Below are 17,212 nucleotides of genomic sequence, written 5' to 3'. Positions count from 1 at the left end.
GGGTCACGTTCCAGTTTTTGATAAGTGGATGTATCGGAGAGTTGTCTCATGACTTCCCGCCGATACATGATGGTATCCATTACCACTACTGCTCCGCCCTTATCCGCCGGTTTAATTGTAATGTGTGGATTTTGTGAAAGTTCCCTCAGGGCTTGTTGTTGTTCATACGAAATATTTTTACGAATTGTAAGGCCCAACAATCTAGGATCTCTGAGAAGTGTGTCGACCTCAGTCTGTACTTTCTTGATAAACAGATCAATTATCTGGCATGAAGGTGGTTGAAATCGGCTCTTAATTCTGAGATTAGTATCTCGAAGTTGTAACATTTCAGGGTCCACATCTGTGGCAGGACCCAGGTCCAATGTCCTAGGCATAGAAAAGAAGTACTTTAGCTTCACAGTACGGAAGAATCTCTGCAGTTCCAAATCAACCTCCAGTGGATCAGGGGTATTGGTTGGAGCAAAGGATAGGCCAAGGTTAAGGGCAGAGGTCTGTGCAGGAGTTAGAGAACATGACGAGATATTCACCACTATCATGGTTTCCGATAGATCTGATTGCGTCGGGGTCTCAATCTGCCCCTTATTCCTTCGTCTCTTGCATCCGCCCCTACGTTTCCTCCTTGGTTTGAAGTTAAATCCGAGGATGACTCCTGTGACGAGCTAGTAATATTGTCAGGTGTATCAGATGGATTACCAGTTGGACGGTCACCTGGTCTACCCCCTTGTCTAGGTCTACGGGGAGGGCGTTGTCGTGGTACTGGTCTCTGCCAATTATATATGTAGCCAGAATTGTAATCCAATTCATCTCTTTGGAACTTATCACGTTTGATAGTTTGTATTTGTTTCTCGTATCTTTCCAAACTGTCCGTTAATTCTATCAGGAAGGCCTCATATTCACCTTCTGGAATCAGTTTTTGAAGTTTGGATTTAAGTTCTTTCCGCTGTATATCAAGTTTCAGTAGTTCTTCCTGGATCTTCTCTATAGTGAGGACCATAGAATCAAACGAGGCTTTGTTCCATATACGAGACCACTTAGTACAAAAGTCCTTATCTGTGGGGAACATAATTGGTGCCACAATGGATCTCATACCTCTTGGGATTCTCTTCACTCTATGGTACTCAGCAAGAGTCCTAGAGTGCAACTCAAAGGTAATATGCATTTTTGCAGCTTTGAAGATTTGTTTCCTAATGGCTTTTTCATCTGCCATATTGAGAAAAGCCACCTCCTTTGATACTTGTGCCATGATCTTCATAGTCGCCTCTGGCGTGTAGGAAAAGATAAGAGACTCCACCTCTACATCCTCCATGTTAACGTATTGAGGTGCTGTCACAATGTGCTGCTCCATATACAGTGATCCTTGTGTGACTGCACACTCTATCAGTAACTCCAAGTCGACGTGCCCGGCCAACGACCCAGCAGCACTCCGGGTCAATCAGCAGTACAGGAATCAAGAGGCCGGCACCATCTATTTTTCTGCTCTTTTATTGCTTAAAAGCATAAATATATTCCAGCAATAGATGCAACGTTTCAAGGCTGCACGCCTCTTTATCAAGCTTGGCTGGGTATACAAATAACATAGTAAACATGCCCAGTATTTATACAAGTCATTTCTTTTCTATGCCTAGGACATTGGACCTGGGTCCTGCCACAGATGTGGACCCTGAAATGTTACAACTTCGAGATACTAATCTCAGAATTAAGAGCCGATTTCAACCACCTTCATGCCAGATAATTGATCTGTTTATCAAGAAAGTACAGACTGAGGTCGACACACTTCTCAGAGATCCTAGATTGTTGGGCCTTACAATTCGTAAAAATATTTCGTATGAACAACAACAAGCCCTGAGGGAACTTTCACAAAATCCACACATTACAATTAAACCGGCGGATAAGGGCGGAGCAGTAGTGGTAATGGATACCATCATGTATCGGCGGGAAGTCATGAGACAACTCTCCGATACATCCACTTATCAAAAACTGGAACGTGACCCGCTGAGTGAGATCCAGAGACACATAGCTGAGATTATTTCTAGAGCAGTGGACACTAGAGTTATTGATGAGAAACTGGCCAATTTTCTTATTCAGGGACATCCCATTACTCCAGTGCTATACGTGTGCCCAAAAATCCATAAGCGGTTGGACAATCCCCCAGGGCGCCCGATAGTGGCAGGAGTTGAGTCTGTATTCTCTCCTGTGGCCAAATATCTGGATCAGATTTTGAGGCCCTATGTGGCAGGACTCAAGTCCTATTTACGAGATACTCAAATGTTCTTGAATATTGTTCGTAATATGGAACCTCTGCAGGGTGTCTGTTTGTTGGTAACTTTGGATGTTGAGAGCCTCTACACCTCCATCCCACATGATGGGGGTGTGGAGGCTGTACATTATATGCTGGAGACAGCATCAGATTTCACCGGGCCACAGATTAAGTTCATTTGTGATTTATTAAGAATCGTTCTGCAGTTTAACTACTTTCGTTTTGATGAGAGTTTCTATCTACAGGTCAGGGGTACAGCTATGGGGTCGAATGTGGCCCCGTCCTACGCAAACATCTTCATGGGGGTATACGAGGAAATGTACGTGTACACCTCTGAATTATTTAAGAAATACGCCAAGCAGTGGCATAGATATATTGATGATGTCTTTTGCGTGTGGGCGGGGCCACATTCGACCCTCGTGGAATTTATTGATGAGTTGATGGGCAGGTGCCCACATATTCGACTTACCATTCACTCTTCTGAGCAGGAGGTTAGTTTTTTGGATACATTGGTGTTTCGACGTGAGGATAGATTGTGTACTGACCTCTATGTCAAGCCCACGGATGTTAACTCCCTTCTCCATTATGGGAGTTTCCATCCGAGGGCTACTAGAGGTGCAGTCCCGATTAGCCAATTTCAGAGGATACAGCACATTGTTGAGGATGAGGAAGTGCGGGGGAGGAGACTTGACGAGATGCAATGTAAATTTAAAAATCGTGGATATCCTACAGATATCCTTCATAAAGCACGCACTAGAGCCTTAGGACTGCACGAGGGACAGAGAAGAAGACAACAGGTACATAACCGCATCCCGTTTGTTACTAAATACAATACACATAGTCAAGGTATTACCAAGATTATAAAAAGATACTGGCATTTGTTGTCAGACAGCTTTCCTGACATTGAGCACTTTAGGAACCCCCCTCTCATATCATACAAAAGACCACCCACGCTTAGAGATCGTTTGGTGCATGCTGACCTCAATATGGAGGTTGGAACGACACGCACCAATAGAAAGGGGACATTCCCCTGTCTAAACTGTGTACACTGCAGCTCTGTAATCAAGGGTCCTTTCCTATTACACCCTCACCAGGGTACAAAAATCGCTATTAGGGGTTGGCATACATGTGACTCAGACTATGTGGTGTATGCCTTAAAATGCCCTTGTGGCTTATTATATATTGGACAGACCACCCAAAAATTAAAGAAGCGACTATCATCCCATAAACACGCTATCAGAGAACGACTAGTAGATCAGGCAGTGGCATATCACTTTGTACACACAGGACATCACGTTAGTCAATTGAGATTCATGGTTTTAGAACAGGTGGCTCCATTGAGGAGAGGAGGTGACCGCCTAAGGAAATTGCTCTGGAGAGAGGCCTATTGGATTAAAAGGCTGGACACAATGGAGCCGAGGGGGCTCAACAGAGAACTTGATCTGTTGCCCTTTTTATAGGTTGCTCCATTGTGCCCAGCCTTTATATATAATCGATATATGTGTATATATGACTGAGAAGTATATATGTCTCTACATTTAAACTGTAGATTGATGGGGTCTAATATTATCAATGCTCTCTAAATATTATGGATATACAACATATATAGAATGGTGGCTATTGAGGTATCTGGTTGTCTATTCTCTGTCTCTATTATATTATTATATTATTTTTATTTTTTTATTTTTTTATTTTTTTATTTTTTTATTTTTATTTTTATTTATTTTTTTCTTCCCATATCTCTATATTTAATTTTTTATTTATTATATTTTTTTTTTTTTTTTTAAATTTATTTACTTTTATTTTCAGTTCTATTAGTTACCTGTACTTTGGTCTTGCTGCCCGCCCCTACTATATTTGGTTCTTGGTTCTGATACTATTGTACCACATGGGAAGGCTGTAGCAATATGTATATATGTAGAATGGCCATGCGTGTCTTTATTTTGTAAACACACAGTGTGAGTACGCATATTGTATGCGACTCCCAGGCCGCATGTGTAGGGATGTGTCCTGATTGGTCGGCGGCCCGGGCCTCCTAGATACCATCTGGTGACGTCAGTCGGCGTTAAGCCGAAGACGTCCCCACTGTTTCCGCCTCTGCACGCTACGGCGGCGCGACTTGGCGCCGCCCAATGCGTGTCGTCATGCAGGGCTCCCATCAGGTCCGCAGTCTGCGGAGGAGGTGGCGCCCGTGCAGTAAGGGGCGGACAAAGGAGGTTACCGAGCCGTTGGCCAGGACGGACACACCAGATGGGAGGCTCCAGCATATTATGTCCTATCAGGCGAGCAGCAATGAAGTTCCCCATCAGGTCCGCAAGTACAGTACTATTATGATTGGTGTGAGTATGTTTGAATGCCATTGGCTGCTGCCATCCATGACTTGTATAAATACTGGGCATGTTTACTATGTTATTTGTATACCCAGCCAAGCTTGATAAAGAGGCGTGCAGCCTTGAAACGTTGCATCTATTGCTGGAATATATTTATGCTTTTAAGCAATAAAAGAGCAGAAAAATAGATGGTGCCGGCCTCTTGATTCCTGTACTGCTGATTGACCCGGAGTGCTGCTGGGTCGTTGGCCGGGCACGTCGACTTGGAGTTACTGATAGAGTGTGCAGTCACACAAGGATCACCATTATCTGTTAATGGCAGAATCTCATTATAGGTCTCAGTCGCTAAGGATAACGACTCTGCAGATCGGACACGTTTCTTAGAACGTTTGCGTTTTGCCTTAGACCCTGCTGTTTTAGGTGATTTATTCAAGGCTGCAGGAAAATTATCAGTAACACTTTCTGCTTGCTGAACATTTTTGCAAGCAATTGAAGGAGAAGCTGATTGGCCTGCTGCCAGGAGTTCATTAAGAGGAAAAGGCAATGGATCTATGCGCAACCAGTTATGGATCACAAACGCTAGAAATTCCAGCGGTCTCTCTTTCAAATCGGAATGATTGAGAACATCAAATGCCCACTGGAATAATTCCCCTTTAAACAAAATATAACTTAGTTGGAGTGCCCAGGTTGAAACAGGAGTCGCTTGGAGATCGGGATTGGCCAGGAACCTGGCACATTCAGAGAAAAACTCATTTTCTGTTTCAGAGTTAAGTTCTTCAAATTTCTTAAAGGAACAGGAACCATAATTAACAGTGTCATACTTTCTGGGAATCCCCCCCACAATGGGGATTGGTAATGGGGTTTTCATAATGTAAGGCTTGGCGGTGTATTCTCCACAGTCAGCATGCAACGCATGAGCTGGCGTGGAGGAGGTACACACGCTAGCACAAGGAAACAGGCTATTCCTAGTATAGTGGAGGGGAGGACTGACTCCAATAGGAGATTGTGGCGCACAGAGCCGGTGCAGATCTGACAGCCACAAACAATGCTTTCGTTATAACGTCTCAGCGCAAAGTAGCGGTGAGCGCATAAACCAGAACTGAGGAGATCAGGACAGGTAGACAGAATGAACGCTTGCTAGCTAGCGGCTACTTAGCAACAGCAAGTGTCCAAAACAAGACAGACTGGAATGAGGCAGCCAATGCGATTGCAGCGATGGCGTGCCTCACAAAGACAGGACAGGATAGTCAGGAAATAGCAGGATCAAGATAGATGAACGTAACACAGATAAATATACAATACGTATGTTTTCCTAGCGTATTACAATTACAGCTATCAATGAAACTTTTTGTAACGTCTGACTAACATATGTATATATCGGCAATGAACCGATATATGACATAAGCAGGAACACTGACTTAGACTGGAGCAATACAGGGAACAGGACTCAGAAGGATTCGTTATCTCTTCGCAGAGATGAACGCAATCCACAAACAGAACCAGGAGCAGGGTAACTACCTCAGCACGGGTGATCACGGTACGCGCAACCTACCAAAACGTGCTGGAAAGCTGACTAACTGCACACAGGATATAAACAGTTCGTGTACGTATACATCAGCGACACTGATGTATCAACGTAACACGAATACAAGGAAAATAATAAACGTGCTGGTATGCATATATATTGGCAATGAACCAATATATGATGCAAAGACCAGCAAAGTATCTTTAGAACAAGAAACACGATCGGGGGCTGAAGCGACAGCAAGACAGGCTTAAACTGAAGCTATGAAAACCCGAGGAGTCCTGCAGGAAGCAGATCTTTATACTGAGGTCATCCAATGGGAGCAGACATGCAGATTCCCACACAGGTGAATAATAATCAGTCACAAGCTGACAGCAGGGAAAGGCAGACAAAGCTATGCAGCTTGCATGGAAAGAGATCAGAACTGCCTGAGCTGCAGCACTACTACTTCCAGCAACACCTGCTGCAGCAGCGATCATTACAGTACCCCCGCCCTTAAAAGCGGATTCCAGACGCTTTTCAAAACTGAAATTCCCAACAAAACAGTCTGACTGATAATTCATGATGACCGGGACAGCCCGGCAAGACCGAATTCCAGAATCAGTCCCCACAAGACTGGACCCATCAGAACCAGAACCTACAGAACCATGCCCATCAGTACTACAAGCCCCAGTGTGACACCCATCAGAACCATGATTTCCAGAAGAAAGCCCTCCGAAACTCCCTGAGCGATACCCATCGCCTTCCAGGAACCGTTCAAAAACGCCAAAGCCTTTGCAATGCCCACCGGGACTGTCTTTACCAACACAAAACCCACTGTTGAACCAGTCCAAGGCACCAGGACAAGTTTTCTCAGAGACCTCCCAGAACACCTTGAAGCTCCAAAGAGATCCCCATAGGTCAGAACGCCCCTTAGGCTCACATGGAGAACTATCAAGAACCCCTATGGAACCTAGGGCAATTCCCGAGTCAGGGCCACAAGGACAAACATCAAGATCAGGGCTTTCAGGGACCAGAACCATCTCTGGGCATGCAGGCAGACTGGCAACATCAGAACATGTTCCCACTAAGGAAGCATCAGAGCACGCTAACACCTTAGTCACACTTGGGCATTCTGGCACACAAAGAACAACTGGGCACACTGGCACAAGAGAAACCTCTGGGCATGTCAAGGAACTGTGAGCCTCAGGGTCAGCCAAGACAGGACCAAAACCAGGACTGGCCAAAAAAAAATCATCATGACTAGACTTCGCAACTACTGGACTTTTACACGAGAATGCAGGATCAGACTTAGATGTCGCTGATTCTAGCAAAGTCAGTAACAAATCAGATTCAGGGGCACTAACAAGACAGGACAAATCTTCTGATGTATGCACTGAACCAGATAGGGACTCCACAACTACCTCTGGACTGGATAGAAACTCATCTAATACACTGGATTGGAGCTCATGAGGCGCTGTAGAACAAGTCAGTATTGCAGCAGCCCCCACTGGACTAGGCAAAACTGAGGAATTCCCTGGACAGGAAGGGGACTCTGGAACCTCTGCCACAGCGGCCAAAGAACCAGAATCTTTCAGGATACAGGGCTGGGTTTCAGGAACACTCATCAGACCGGACTGAAATTCTGAGATTTCTATTATTTTGACCAGAGAATCAGAATTATCCATGTTACAGGGCAAGACCTCTGAAACATTCAGAGGACAGGGCTGGACTTCCTCGGCTGTTACAACACTGGAGAGGGACTCAACAACATTGGTTAAATCAGACTGTATACAGGGCAAGGTATCTAACACACTTGCTGACGAGGACAGTATTTCAATGGCTTCTGCTTTGCTGGGCAGAAATTCATCAAGTTTTATTAGAGCAGATTGTAATTCCAAAACAGCTGCTAGACAAGTGAATATTACTGCAACACCAACTGAGGTAAGCAGTGCCTCAGACTCCTCTGCTAGAGGGTTTGAAGTATCCAAAGTACTGGGTGAAGCATAAGACTCTGCGACCACAGCTTCACTGGACAGGATCACTGAACAGTCCATATTGCAGGGCAAAACCATGGAAGCACCTGCTGGACAGCATAATGATTCTGTGACCTGAGTTTCATTGGAGAGATCTACTGCACAATTCATGGTACAGGGCAAATTTACTGGAACATTTTCTGAACAAGGTAATAATTCTGCGATTTCAGGTTCACATAGCAGATGCTCTGAGCTATTCACGAAACTAGAGCGAGGTGTAGAAACAGGAAGATCAAGACACAATGTTTGCGCATCTGAATCACCATTCATTTGTAAAATTGGAAAATTCAGATGCTGGGGTTCTGAGGTTTCTGGACAGGATTGCTGGGACTCAGAAACTGATGTAGTGCATCTATTGGCATCTGCTGGATCAGACAGGAGTTGAACTTTATTAACACAGGTAATTTCTGCAGAAGTGTTTGCAGAGACAGGCAAGATTTTTCTGGTGTCTGTTTCACTGAACAAAGACTCATGAGTACTGGCTAGGCTGGACTCGGAAGTCAGCAGGACCTCTGGATTCTCTGCTGAGAAATTTGCGCAGGGCAAGGTTAAGAATGTATCAGTGGCTTCTGTTTTACTGGTAAGTAACACTGAGTTATCCATGGTACAGGGTGGAATTGCAGGAACTTCAATTTCACACAAAAAGAGCTCCGAATCACCTGCTGAATCAGCCAAAGGTGCTGAAGCAGGCGGGTCAGAACGCCAAATTTGCGAATTCGGAGTCACATAAAAATCATCCAAAATCAGTTCCCACACATCAATCAATGGAGCCACAAAGTCATACCCACACACACCAGTTTTTATTAGGTTATAGGCAGACTTAATGCATGCATTCAATACTAATTCACTTTTTGCACTGTAAAATTGACAAAATGAACTTGAATCATTCTTCCATTCATTGACCAGAGCTTCCATCTCTCCTTTCTCAAATGGAGGATTCCAAGCATACTTAACAGGCAGATCATGGTTTGCAGATATGATTGTAGCAGGGACATATATTGGGTTAATTAGCAGGCAATTGGCAGATTCCTTATTCCTAAGAATCTCCAATACCTGTAGCAAGTGCTGAACTGTAGTGTATGCAAACTTTCCTTGCTTCACAAATAAGTTGATTTGTTCAATACTCTGTAATATCTCCTTATAATCATACTCAGATAATTCTTTTAAACAAAAATCTTTATTTTCCCTAGCCAGGGAGGAAAGTTCATTAGTAGTTTCATAAGTCCATTTAACTCCCCTGAAAGACAATTGCATTTCATTATCTGTTAATGGCAGAATCTCATTATAGGTCTCAGTCGCTAAGGATAACGACTCTGCAGATCGGACACGTTTCTTAGAACGTTTGCGTTTTGCCTTAGACCCTGCTGTTTTTGGTGATTTATTCAAGGCTGCAGGAAAATTATCAGTAACACTTTCTGCTTGCTGAACATTTTTGCAAGCAATTGAAGGAGAAGCTGATTGGCCTGCTGCCAGGAGTTCATTAAGAGGAAAAGGCAATGGATCTATGCGCAACCAGTTATGGATCACAAACGCTAGAAATTCCAGCGGTCTCTCTTTCAAATCGGAATGATTGAGAACATCAAATGCCCACTGGAATAATTCCCCTTTAAACAAAATATAACTTAGTTGGAGTGCCCAGGTTGAAACAGGAGTCGCTTGGAGATCGGGATTGGCCAGGAACCTGGCACATTCAGAGAAAAACTCATTTTCTGTTTCAGAGTTAAGTTCTTCAAATTTCTTAAAGGAACAGGAACCATATTTAACAGTGTCATACTTTCTGGGAATCCCCCCCACAATGGGGATTGGTAATGGGGTTTTCATAATGTAAGGCTTGGCGGTGTATTCTCCACAGTCAGCATGCAACGCATGAGCTGGCGTGGAGGAGGTACACACGCTAGCACAAGGAAACAGGCTATCCCTAGTATAGTGGAGGGGAGGACTGACTCCAATAGGAGATTGTGGCGCACAGAGCCGGTGCAGATCTGACAGCCACAAACAATGCTTTCGTTATAACGTCTCAGCGCAAAGTAGCGGTGAGCGCATAAACCAGAACTGAGGAGATCAGGACAGGTAGACAGAATGAACGCTTGCTAGCTAGCGGCTACTTAGCAACAGCAAGTGTCCAAAACAAGACAGACTGGAATGAGGCAGCCAATGCGATTGCAGCGATGGCGTGCCTCACAAAGACAGGACAGGATAGTCAGGAAATAGCAGGATCAAGATAGATGAACGTAACACAGATAAATATACAATAAGTATGTTTTCCTAGCGTATTACAATTACAGCTATCAATGAAACTTTTTGTAACGTCTGACTAACATATGTATATATCGGCAATGAACCGATATATGACATAAGCAGGAACACTGACTTAGACTGGAGCAATACAGGGAACAGGACTCAGAAGGATTCGCTATCTCTTCGCAGAGATGAACGCAATCCACAAATGGTAACAGAACAGGATTCAGAAGGATTCGTTATCTCTTTGCAGAGATGAACGCAATCCACAAACGGTAACAGAACAGGATTCAGAAGGATTCGTTATCTCTTCGCAGAGATGAACGCAATCCACAAACAGAACCAGGAGCAGGGTAACTACCTCAGCACGGGTGATCACGGTACGCGCAACCTACCAAAACGTGCTGGAAAGCTGACTAACTGCACACAGGATATAAACAGTTCGTGTACGTATACATCAGCGACACTGATGTATCAACGTAACACGAATACAAGGAAAATAATAAACGTGCTGGTATGCATATATATTGGCAATGAACCAATATATGATGCAAAGACCAGCAAAGTATCTTTAGAACAAGAAACACGATCGGGGGCTGAAGCGACAGCAAGACAGGCTTAAACTGAAGCTATGAAAACCCGAGGAGTCCTGCAGGAAGCAGATCTTTATACTGAGGTCATCCAATGGGAGCAGACATGCAGATTCCCACACAGGTGAATAATAATCAGTCACAAGCTGACAGCAGGGAAAGGCAGACAAAGCTATGCAGCTTGCATGGAAAGAGATCAGAACTGCCTGAGCTGCAGCACTACTACTTCCAGCAACACCTGCTGCAGCAGCGATCATTACAAGTGCCTCTTTAAAGCTAAAATAAATAAATATAATATAATCCTATACAATAAAACCTAACTGTCCTGTGTCATCCTCTTTCCCTGTCTGTGTCTCCATTTTTTTTTTGTATTGCGCATGTGCACAGTACAGTCAACCGTTGGGACAGGAGGACAGGCAAGGAAGCAGGACGGGCAGGTACGTGCGCGAACGCTGACTGGCGGCAATGGCGCGTGAAGGGACCTAGAGTCCATTTTTAAACGGGCTTAGGTCAACTAGTATAATATATACTGTATATATACACACATATATACCTGGGGCTTCCTCCAGCCCCCTTCAGTCTAATTAGTCCCTTGCCATCCTCCTTCCCGCCTAGATCTTCCGTTATGGGTCCCGGTAAATTGGCCAGTTGGGGACAGTAGTACTGAGCAAGCAGAGAACGCTCCCGCAAACAGTAGTGAGTATGTTGCCAGGCTGCACATGCGGGACTATGCCCGGACTGGCTCAATTACTGAGACCCATAGTGGAGGATACAGGAGGCGGAGGACGACGGTGAGGGACCGATTAGCCTGAGAGGTGCTGGAGGAAGCCCCAGGTATGTATATATCATTTTTTTATAGCTTCATCTCAGGTCTACTTTAAGGTTGCTGCTTTACTATGCAAAAGAAACAGTAAACTATTGGCTCACCATTTCAGAATGGCCCCCCACCTCTGAGCAAGAACCACACTGATGACTTAAAATGGCTCGTAATCCTGAAGAGGCTATTGACGTATTTGATTTGTATCTGAAGCCTGCAATAGCAAGAGTGGCATTAACCCCAGCTTACCGGACGTGTCCGATAATCGACCTCTGTAAATCTTGTCTTCAACAACATCAGTCCAATACAGCAAGCTCTGGTTGAAGTGGAAGTCCAAGGCAATGGTGTTTCTTAAACCGGGAACCAACAAGCTGTAATCCCGCTTATGAAGGTCGATTCGTCTTATCTCGTGACGGATGGAAAAAATGATGAAAGCCTCAAATGTATCTGAAAAGAAATTAAGAGCATTATTAGCCATACGTTCATTACGAGCCGAGGTAATGACCACGGAGATGAAAACAGCAATTAGCCGGCTTGGTGCATAGAGCAAACACAGACACAGGTCATTAAATGGGGCTACTCATAACATTCTTCAGCAAAGGCTCATTAGAGAACTTTGTTTCAATCTGTCGAACAAAAAGATATGTGAGCACTTCTCATCGGTGGAAAAGTGGGTGGCTTTTCATTCTTCTAACGAGTCTAAGAAAGGAAACTAGTTGAGGTGCCAGTGACAGGCAGAACATCTCGTGTTTAAATAGCAACCACTTTCTTTTTCCCAGGACAATTTTAGAAGATGTTAAAGAGGCACCGTAGTGAAAAGAACGTAATGAATAAATGTCTTATTTTTTACAATATTAATTTACAAATCATTTAGTCAGTGTTCAATACCAAAAGCTCCAAAGGCAATTATATTGACCTAAGGAAGCGGACCAAGACCCGTGAAAAGCATTGTCTATTGTGCATGAATAAACAATATTTTTTCCATTAACATATGTTTTTTCCTTCTGAAAAGGTAAGACATTACACTTTTTATATACTGTATATAACTTTTTGTAGTATCTATATCATCAATGGCGCTTCCACCAGTGTTTTCAGCAATGATGATTAGTGCCATTCAGTTACAAAATTACTTCTATATGTGATTATACGTTATACAGATTTTGTAAGGAAGTGGTGTAACCCTTTAAATCTTCAGTGGGAAGATTGGCTGAAATGCTCCTTTGTCTAGAAACAGTTCATATCTAATATGATTACTTGTCAAGGGAGGCAGTAATTAACATTGAGTCCATTACTTCATCCCAGATCACCTTGCTTCAAAGAGGTCAACTTGTTCCTTATGCAAATATCATGGTGTGATAAGGGTTTTGCAAAAACCAAAGAGAAAATTAATCAATATGAGGCTTCTGTTATAAAGGCTAAAATAATTTATGGAAAATCAAGATATCTTTGCTTCCATGCCCTTAAGAGCTCTGAACTTATTTACGATGTAAGTTCTACATCCATTTATGAAGCAAACACCAAAGTTGGTTTAGCAAAAAGGAAACGTGTTCTTCAGGACTATTGACACGACTAGGTATCAGCTGATGCTATGATCGCCGGCGTCTCAGAACATAAGATCAGCTCTGAGACGTGCGCGCCCACCTAGAGGGATGCACGGGACATGCGCACGCTCACTCACCGCCACAGGGGAGCTGGGGATGCCGCCGGGAAGCTCGGAAGGGGAGGCTCGCGGCTGAACTCTGCCGTGCGAGCCGCCCCAGCCAACGCTGGAACCGATGACAGGTGAGTCCCTTACACTAGGCCTGAGCTCAAGTTATCCTCACACTAGATACTATCATCTCTGCAGTAAAGTTAACCTATACACGGCTCGAGTATGAGCCGATGCACTTGTTCAGTTGATTAAGCTCCAATCAGAATCTGATCAGATTGTGATTGATTCCTTAAACACAAAGCATCATTTTTACTAGGTTCCATCAGAATCTATTGAAAAAATGATCTAACTACAGCATTGCACTGTTCAATTCAACACTATGACCCGACAATCAACTACTGCTCCTGTCCTGCTCCCAATCGACAGAAAATTTTCATCTGGTCGGATCGATACCAAATTTTAGGTGACAATTGAGTAAAAATTGATTGGACATCAGGTCTTCTCCTAGGAGATTTTTTTAATCTTCTGTTTAAAATATTTTTCAGCACTCTTTAATTGAAAAGTAAGTGAAGAATTACTGCCAAAAAGCATTTCATGTTTGCTGGTGGCAAAAAAAGACATTTTATTGATAAGGTGTGAAAATATCACCTAGGAGAAAAAAAACATCACCTAGGGTACAAAATCACATACTTACCTAAGATGAGGGAAGCCTCTGGATCCTAATAAGGCTTCCTTCGCTGTCCTCCAATTCCCCCTTCACAGAGCATAGACACTCCAAAGATTACCAACAAGGGCTTATAGTCAATCTACTCAGGGCCACGCTTCAAGCACAAGTATAGCCTTACAGTGCCTGCACAAACACAGCCAAAATAGTGCCAGAAGAGTAGCGCTGTCCCGATCAGCTGGAGGGTCCACGAGCGGGTAGGGGGAACGGGAGGACAGTGAGTAAAGCCTCATCAGGATCCAGAGGCTTTCTTCTCCCTAGGTAAGTATGTTTTTCCAGGGCTGGATTTAGGCCAAGGTCACCTAGGCCATGGCCGAGGGCACCACAGGAGCAAGGGCAGCATTTGCAAGTTTGCAAATGTTACAGTGCAGGGAGATCAGGCAGGCGCCTGACTGCATGACTCTGCTGAAAGGCCACTGTGCAGTGGCTGCCCTGCTCTCTGCGCATGTTGGCAAAGTGGCAGGCAGCTACGGACTTGGGCAGCATTGCAGAGTAGCAAGCGGAGGATGTGGAACAGCACCTTCCAGTCACTCACTTCTCTGCTCATCTCCAGTGTAGAAGCTTCCTCTTCCCCTTCGAGTTGCTTGTAACATGCCGGTAAGTCACATGTGAGAGACGTCAGTTGGAGGGACAAATGCACAGCAGCAGCTGATGGAAATGGAGGGGAAGAAGAAGCTTCTGTGCTGGAGATTAGTGTTGGGCGAACATCTAGATGTTCGGGTTCGGGCCGAACAGGCCGAACATGGCCGCGATGTTCGGGTGTTCGACCCGAACTCCGAACATAATGGAAGTCAATGGGGACCCGAACTTTTGTGGTTTGTAAAGCCTCCTTGCATGCTACATACCCCAAATTTACAGGGTATGTGCACCTTGGGAGTGGGTACAAGAGGAAAAAAAAATTAGCAAAAAGAGCTTATAGTTTTTGAGAAAATCGATTTTAAAGTTTCAAAGGGAAAACTGTCTTTTAAATGCGGGAAATGTCTGTTTTCTTTGCACAGGTAACATGTTTTTTGTCGGCATGCAGTCATAAATGTAATACATATAAGAGGTTCCAGGAAAAGGGACCGGTAACGCTAACCCAGCAGCAGCACACGTGATGGAACAGGAGGAGGGTGGCGCAGGAGGAGAAGAAGGCCACGCTTTGTGAGACACAACAACCCCGGCCTTGCATGAGGGCAAGAAGCGTGCGGATAGCAGGCTTTGTACCGCCATGCAGTCATAAATGTAATAAAGATAAGTGGTTCAATAAACAGGGACCACGCGGCAACGCTAACCCAGCAGCAGCAGACGTGATGGAACAGGAGCAGGCGCAGGAGGAGAAGGCCACGCTTTGTGAGACACAACAACCCAGGCCTTGCATGAGGGCAAGAAGCGTGCGGATAGCATGCTTTGTACCGCCATGCAGTCATAAATGTAATAAAGATAAGTGGTTCAATAAACAGGGACCACGCGGCAACGCTAACCCAGCAGCAGCAGACGTGATGGAACAGGAGGAGGCGCAGGAGGAGAAGGCCACGCTTTGTGAGACACAACAACCCAGGCCTTGCATGAGGGCAAGAAGCGTGCGGATAGCATGCTTTGTACCGCCATGCAGTCATAAATGTAATAAAGATAAGTGGTTCAATAAACAGGGACCACGCGGCAACGCTAACCCAGCAGCAGCAGACGTGATGGAACAGGAGCAGGCGCAGGAGGAGAAGGCCACGCTTTGTGAGACACAACAACCCAGGCCTTGCATGAGGGCAAGAAGCGTGCGGATAGCATGCTTTGTACCGCCATGCAGTCATAAATGTAATAAAGATAAGTGGTTCAATAAACAGGGACCACGCGGCAACGCTAACCCAGCAGCAGCAGACGTGATGGAACAGGAGGAGGCGCAGGAGGAGAAGGCCACGCTTTGTGAGACACAACAACCCAGGCCTTGCATGAGGGCAAGAAGCGTGCGGATAGCATGCTTTGTACCGCCATGCAGTCATAAATGTAATAAAGATAAGTGGTTCAATAAACAGGGACCACGCGGCAACGCTAACCCAGCAGCAGCAGACGTGATGGAACAGGAGCAGGCGCAGGAGGAGAAGGCCACGCTTTGTGAGACACAACAACCCAGGCCTTGCATGAGGGCAAGAAGCGTGCGGATAGCATGCTTTGTACCGCCATGCAGTCATAAATGTAATAAAGATAAGTGGTTCAATAAACAGGGACCACGCGGCAACGCTAACCCAGCAGCAGCAGACGTGATGGAACAGGAGCAGGCGCAGGAGGAGAAGGCCACGCTTTGTGAGACACAACAACCCAGGCCTTGCATGTGGACAAAAAGCGTGCGGATATAGCAGCAATGCTTTTTGCCGCCATGCAGTCATAAATGTAATACAGATGAGAGGTTCAATAAACAGGGCCCGGAAACGCAACACCATCCCAGATGTTCATTGGTCATGTTACTTGGTTGGGGTCCTGGAGTGTTGCGTAGTCATTTCCAATCCAGGATTGATTCATTTTAATTTGAGTCAGACGGTCTGCATTTTCTGTAGAGAGACGGATACGCCGATCTGTGACGATGCCTCCGGCAGCACTGAAACAGCGTTCCGACATAACGCTGGCTGCCGGGCAAGCCAGCACCTCTATTGCGTACATTGCCAGTTCGTGCCAGGTGTCTAGCTTCGATACCCAATAGTTGAAGGGTGCAGATGGATGGTTCGACACAGCTACGCCATCTGACATGTAGTCCTTGACCATCTTCTCCAGGCGATCGGTGTTGGAGGTGGATCTGCACGCTTGCTGTTCAGTGGGCTGCGGCTGCATGGGTGTCAGAAAATTTTCCCACTCCAAGGACACTGCCGATACCATTCCCTTTTGGGTACTAGCTGCGGCTTGCGTTGTTTGCTGCCCTCCTGGTCGTCCTGGGTTTGCGGAAGTCAGTCTGTCTGCGTACAACTGGCTAGAGGAGGGGGAGGATGTCAATCTCCTCTCTAAAGTCTCCACAAGGGCCTGCTGGTATTCTTCCATTTTGACCTGTCTGACTCTTTCTTCAAGCAGTTTTGGAACATTGTGTTTGTACCGTGGATCCA

The 17,212-nt window shown here is 45.1% G+C and overlaps 1 protein-coding gene across 6 annotated transcripts in view; it reads right to left on the bottom strand.

Annotated features, from left to right (window-relative positions):
* LRP1B (LDL receptor related protein 1B) overlaps positions 1-17,212 on the bottom strand; it is a 2,031,260-nt gene that overhangs the window by 765,606 nt on the left and 1,248,442 nt on the right. For all 6 annotated transcript variants that reach the window (XM_068245873.1, XM_068245875.1, XM_068245874.1 and 3 more), the window contains exon 24: positions 12,022-12,219. In XM_068245873.1, the coding sequence (XP_068101974.1) occupies positions 12,022-12,219 (198 nt within the window). The remainder of the gene's footprint in view (positions 1-12,021; positions 12,220-17,212) is intronic.

Source organism: Hyperolius riggenbachi, chromosome 7 (genome assembly GCF_040937935.1).
Source record: "Hyperolius riggenbachi isolate aHypRig1 chromosome 7, aHypRig1.pri, whole genome shotgun sequence".
Classification (NCBI taxonomy): Eukaryota; Metazoa; Chordata; class Amphibia; order Anura; family Hyperoliidae; genus Hyperolius; species Hyperolius riggenbachi.
The sequence above is the reverse complement of the archived record's forward strand: the minus strand, read 5'-3'. Positions and strand labels throughout refer to the sequence as shown.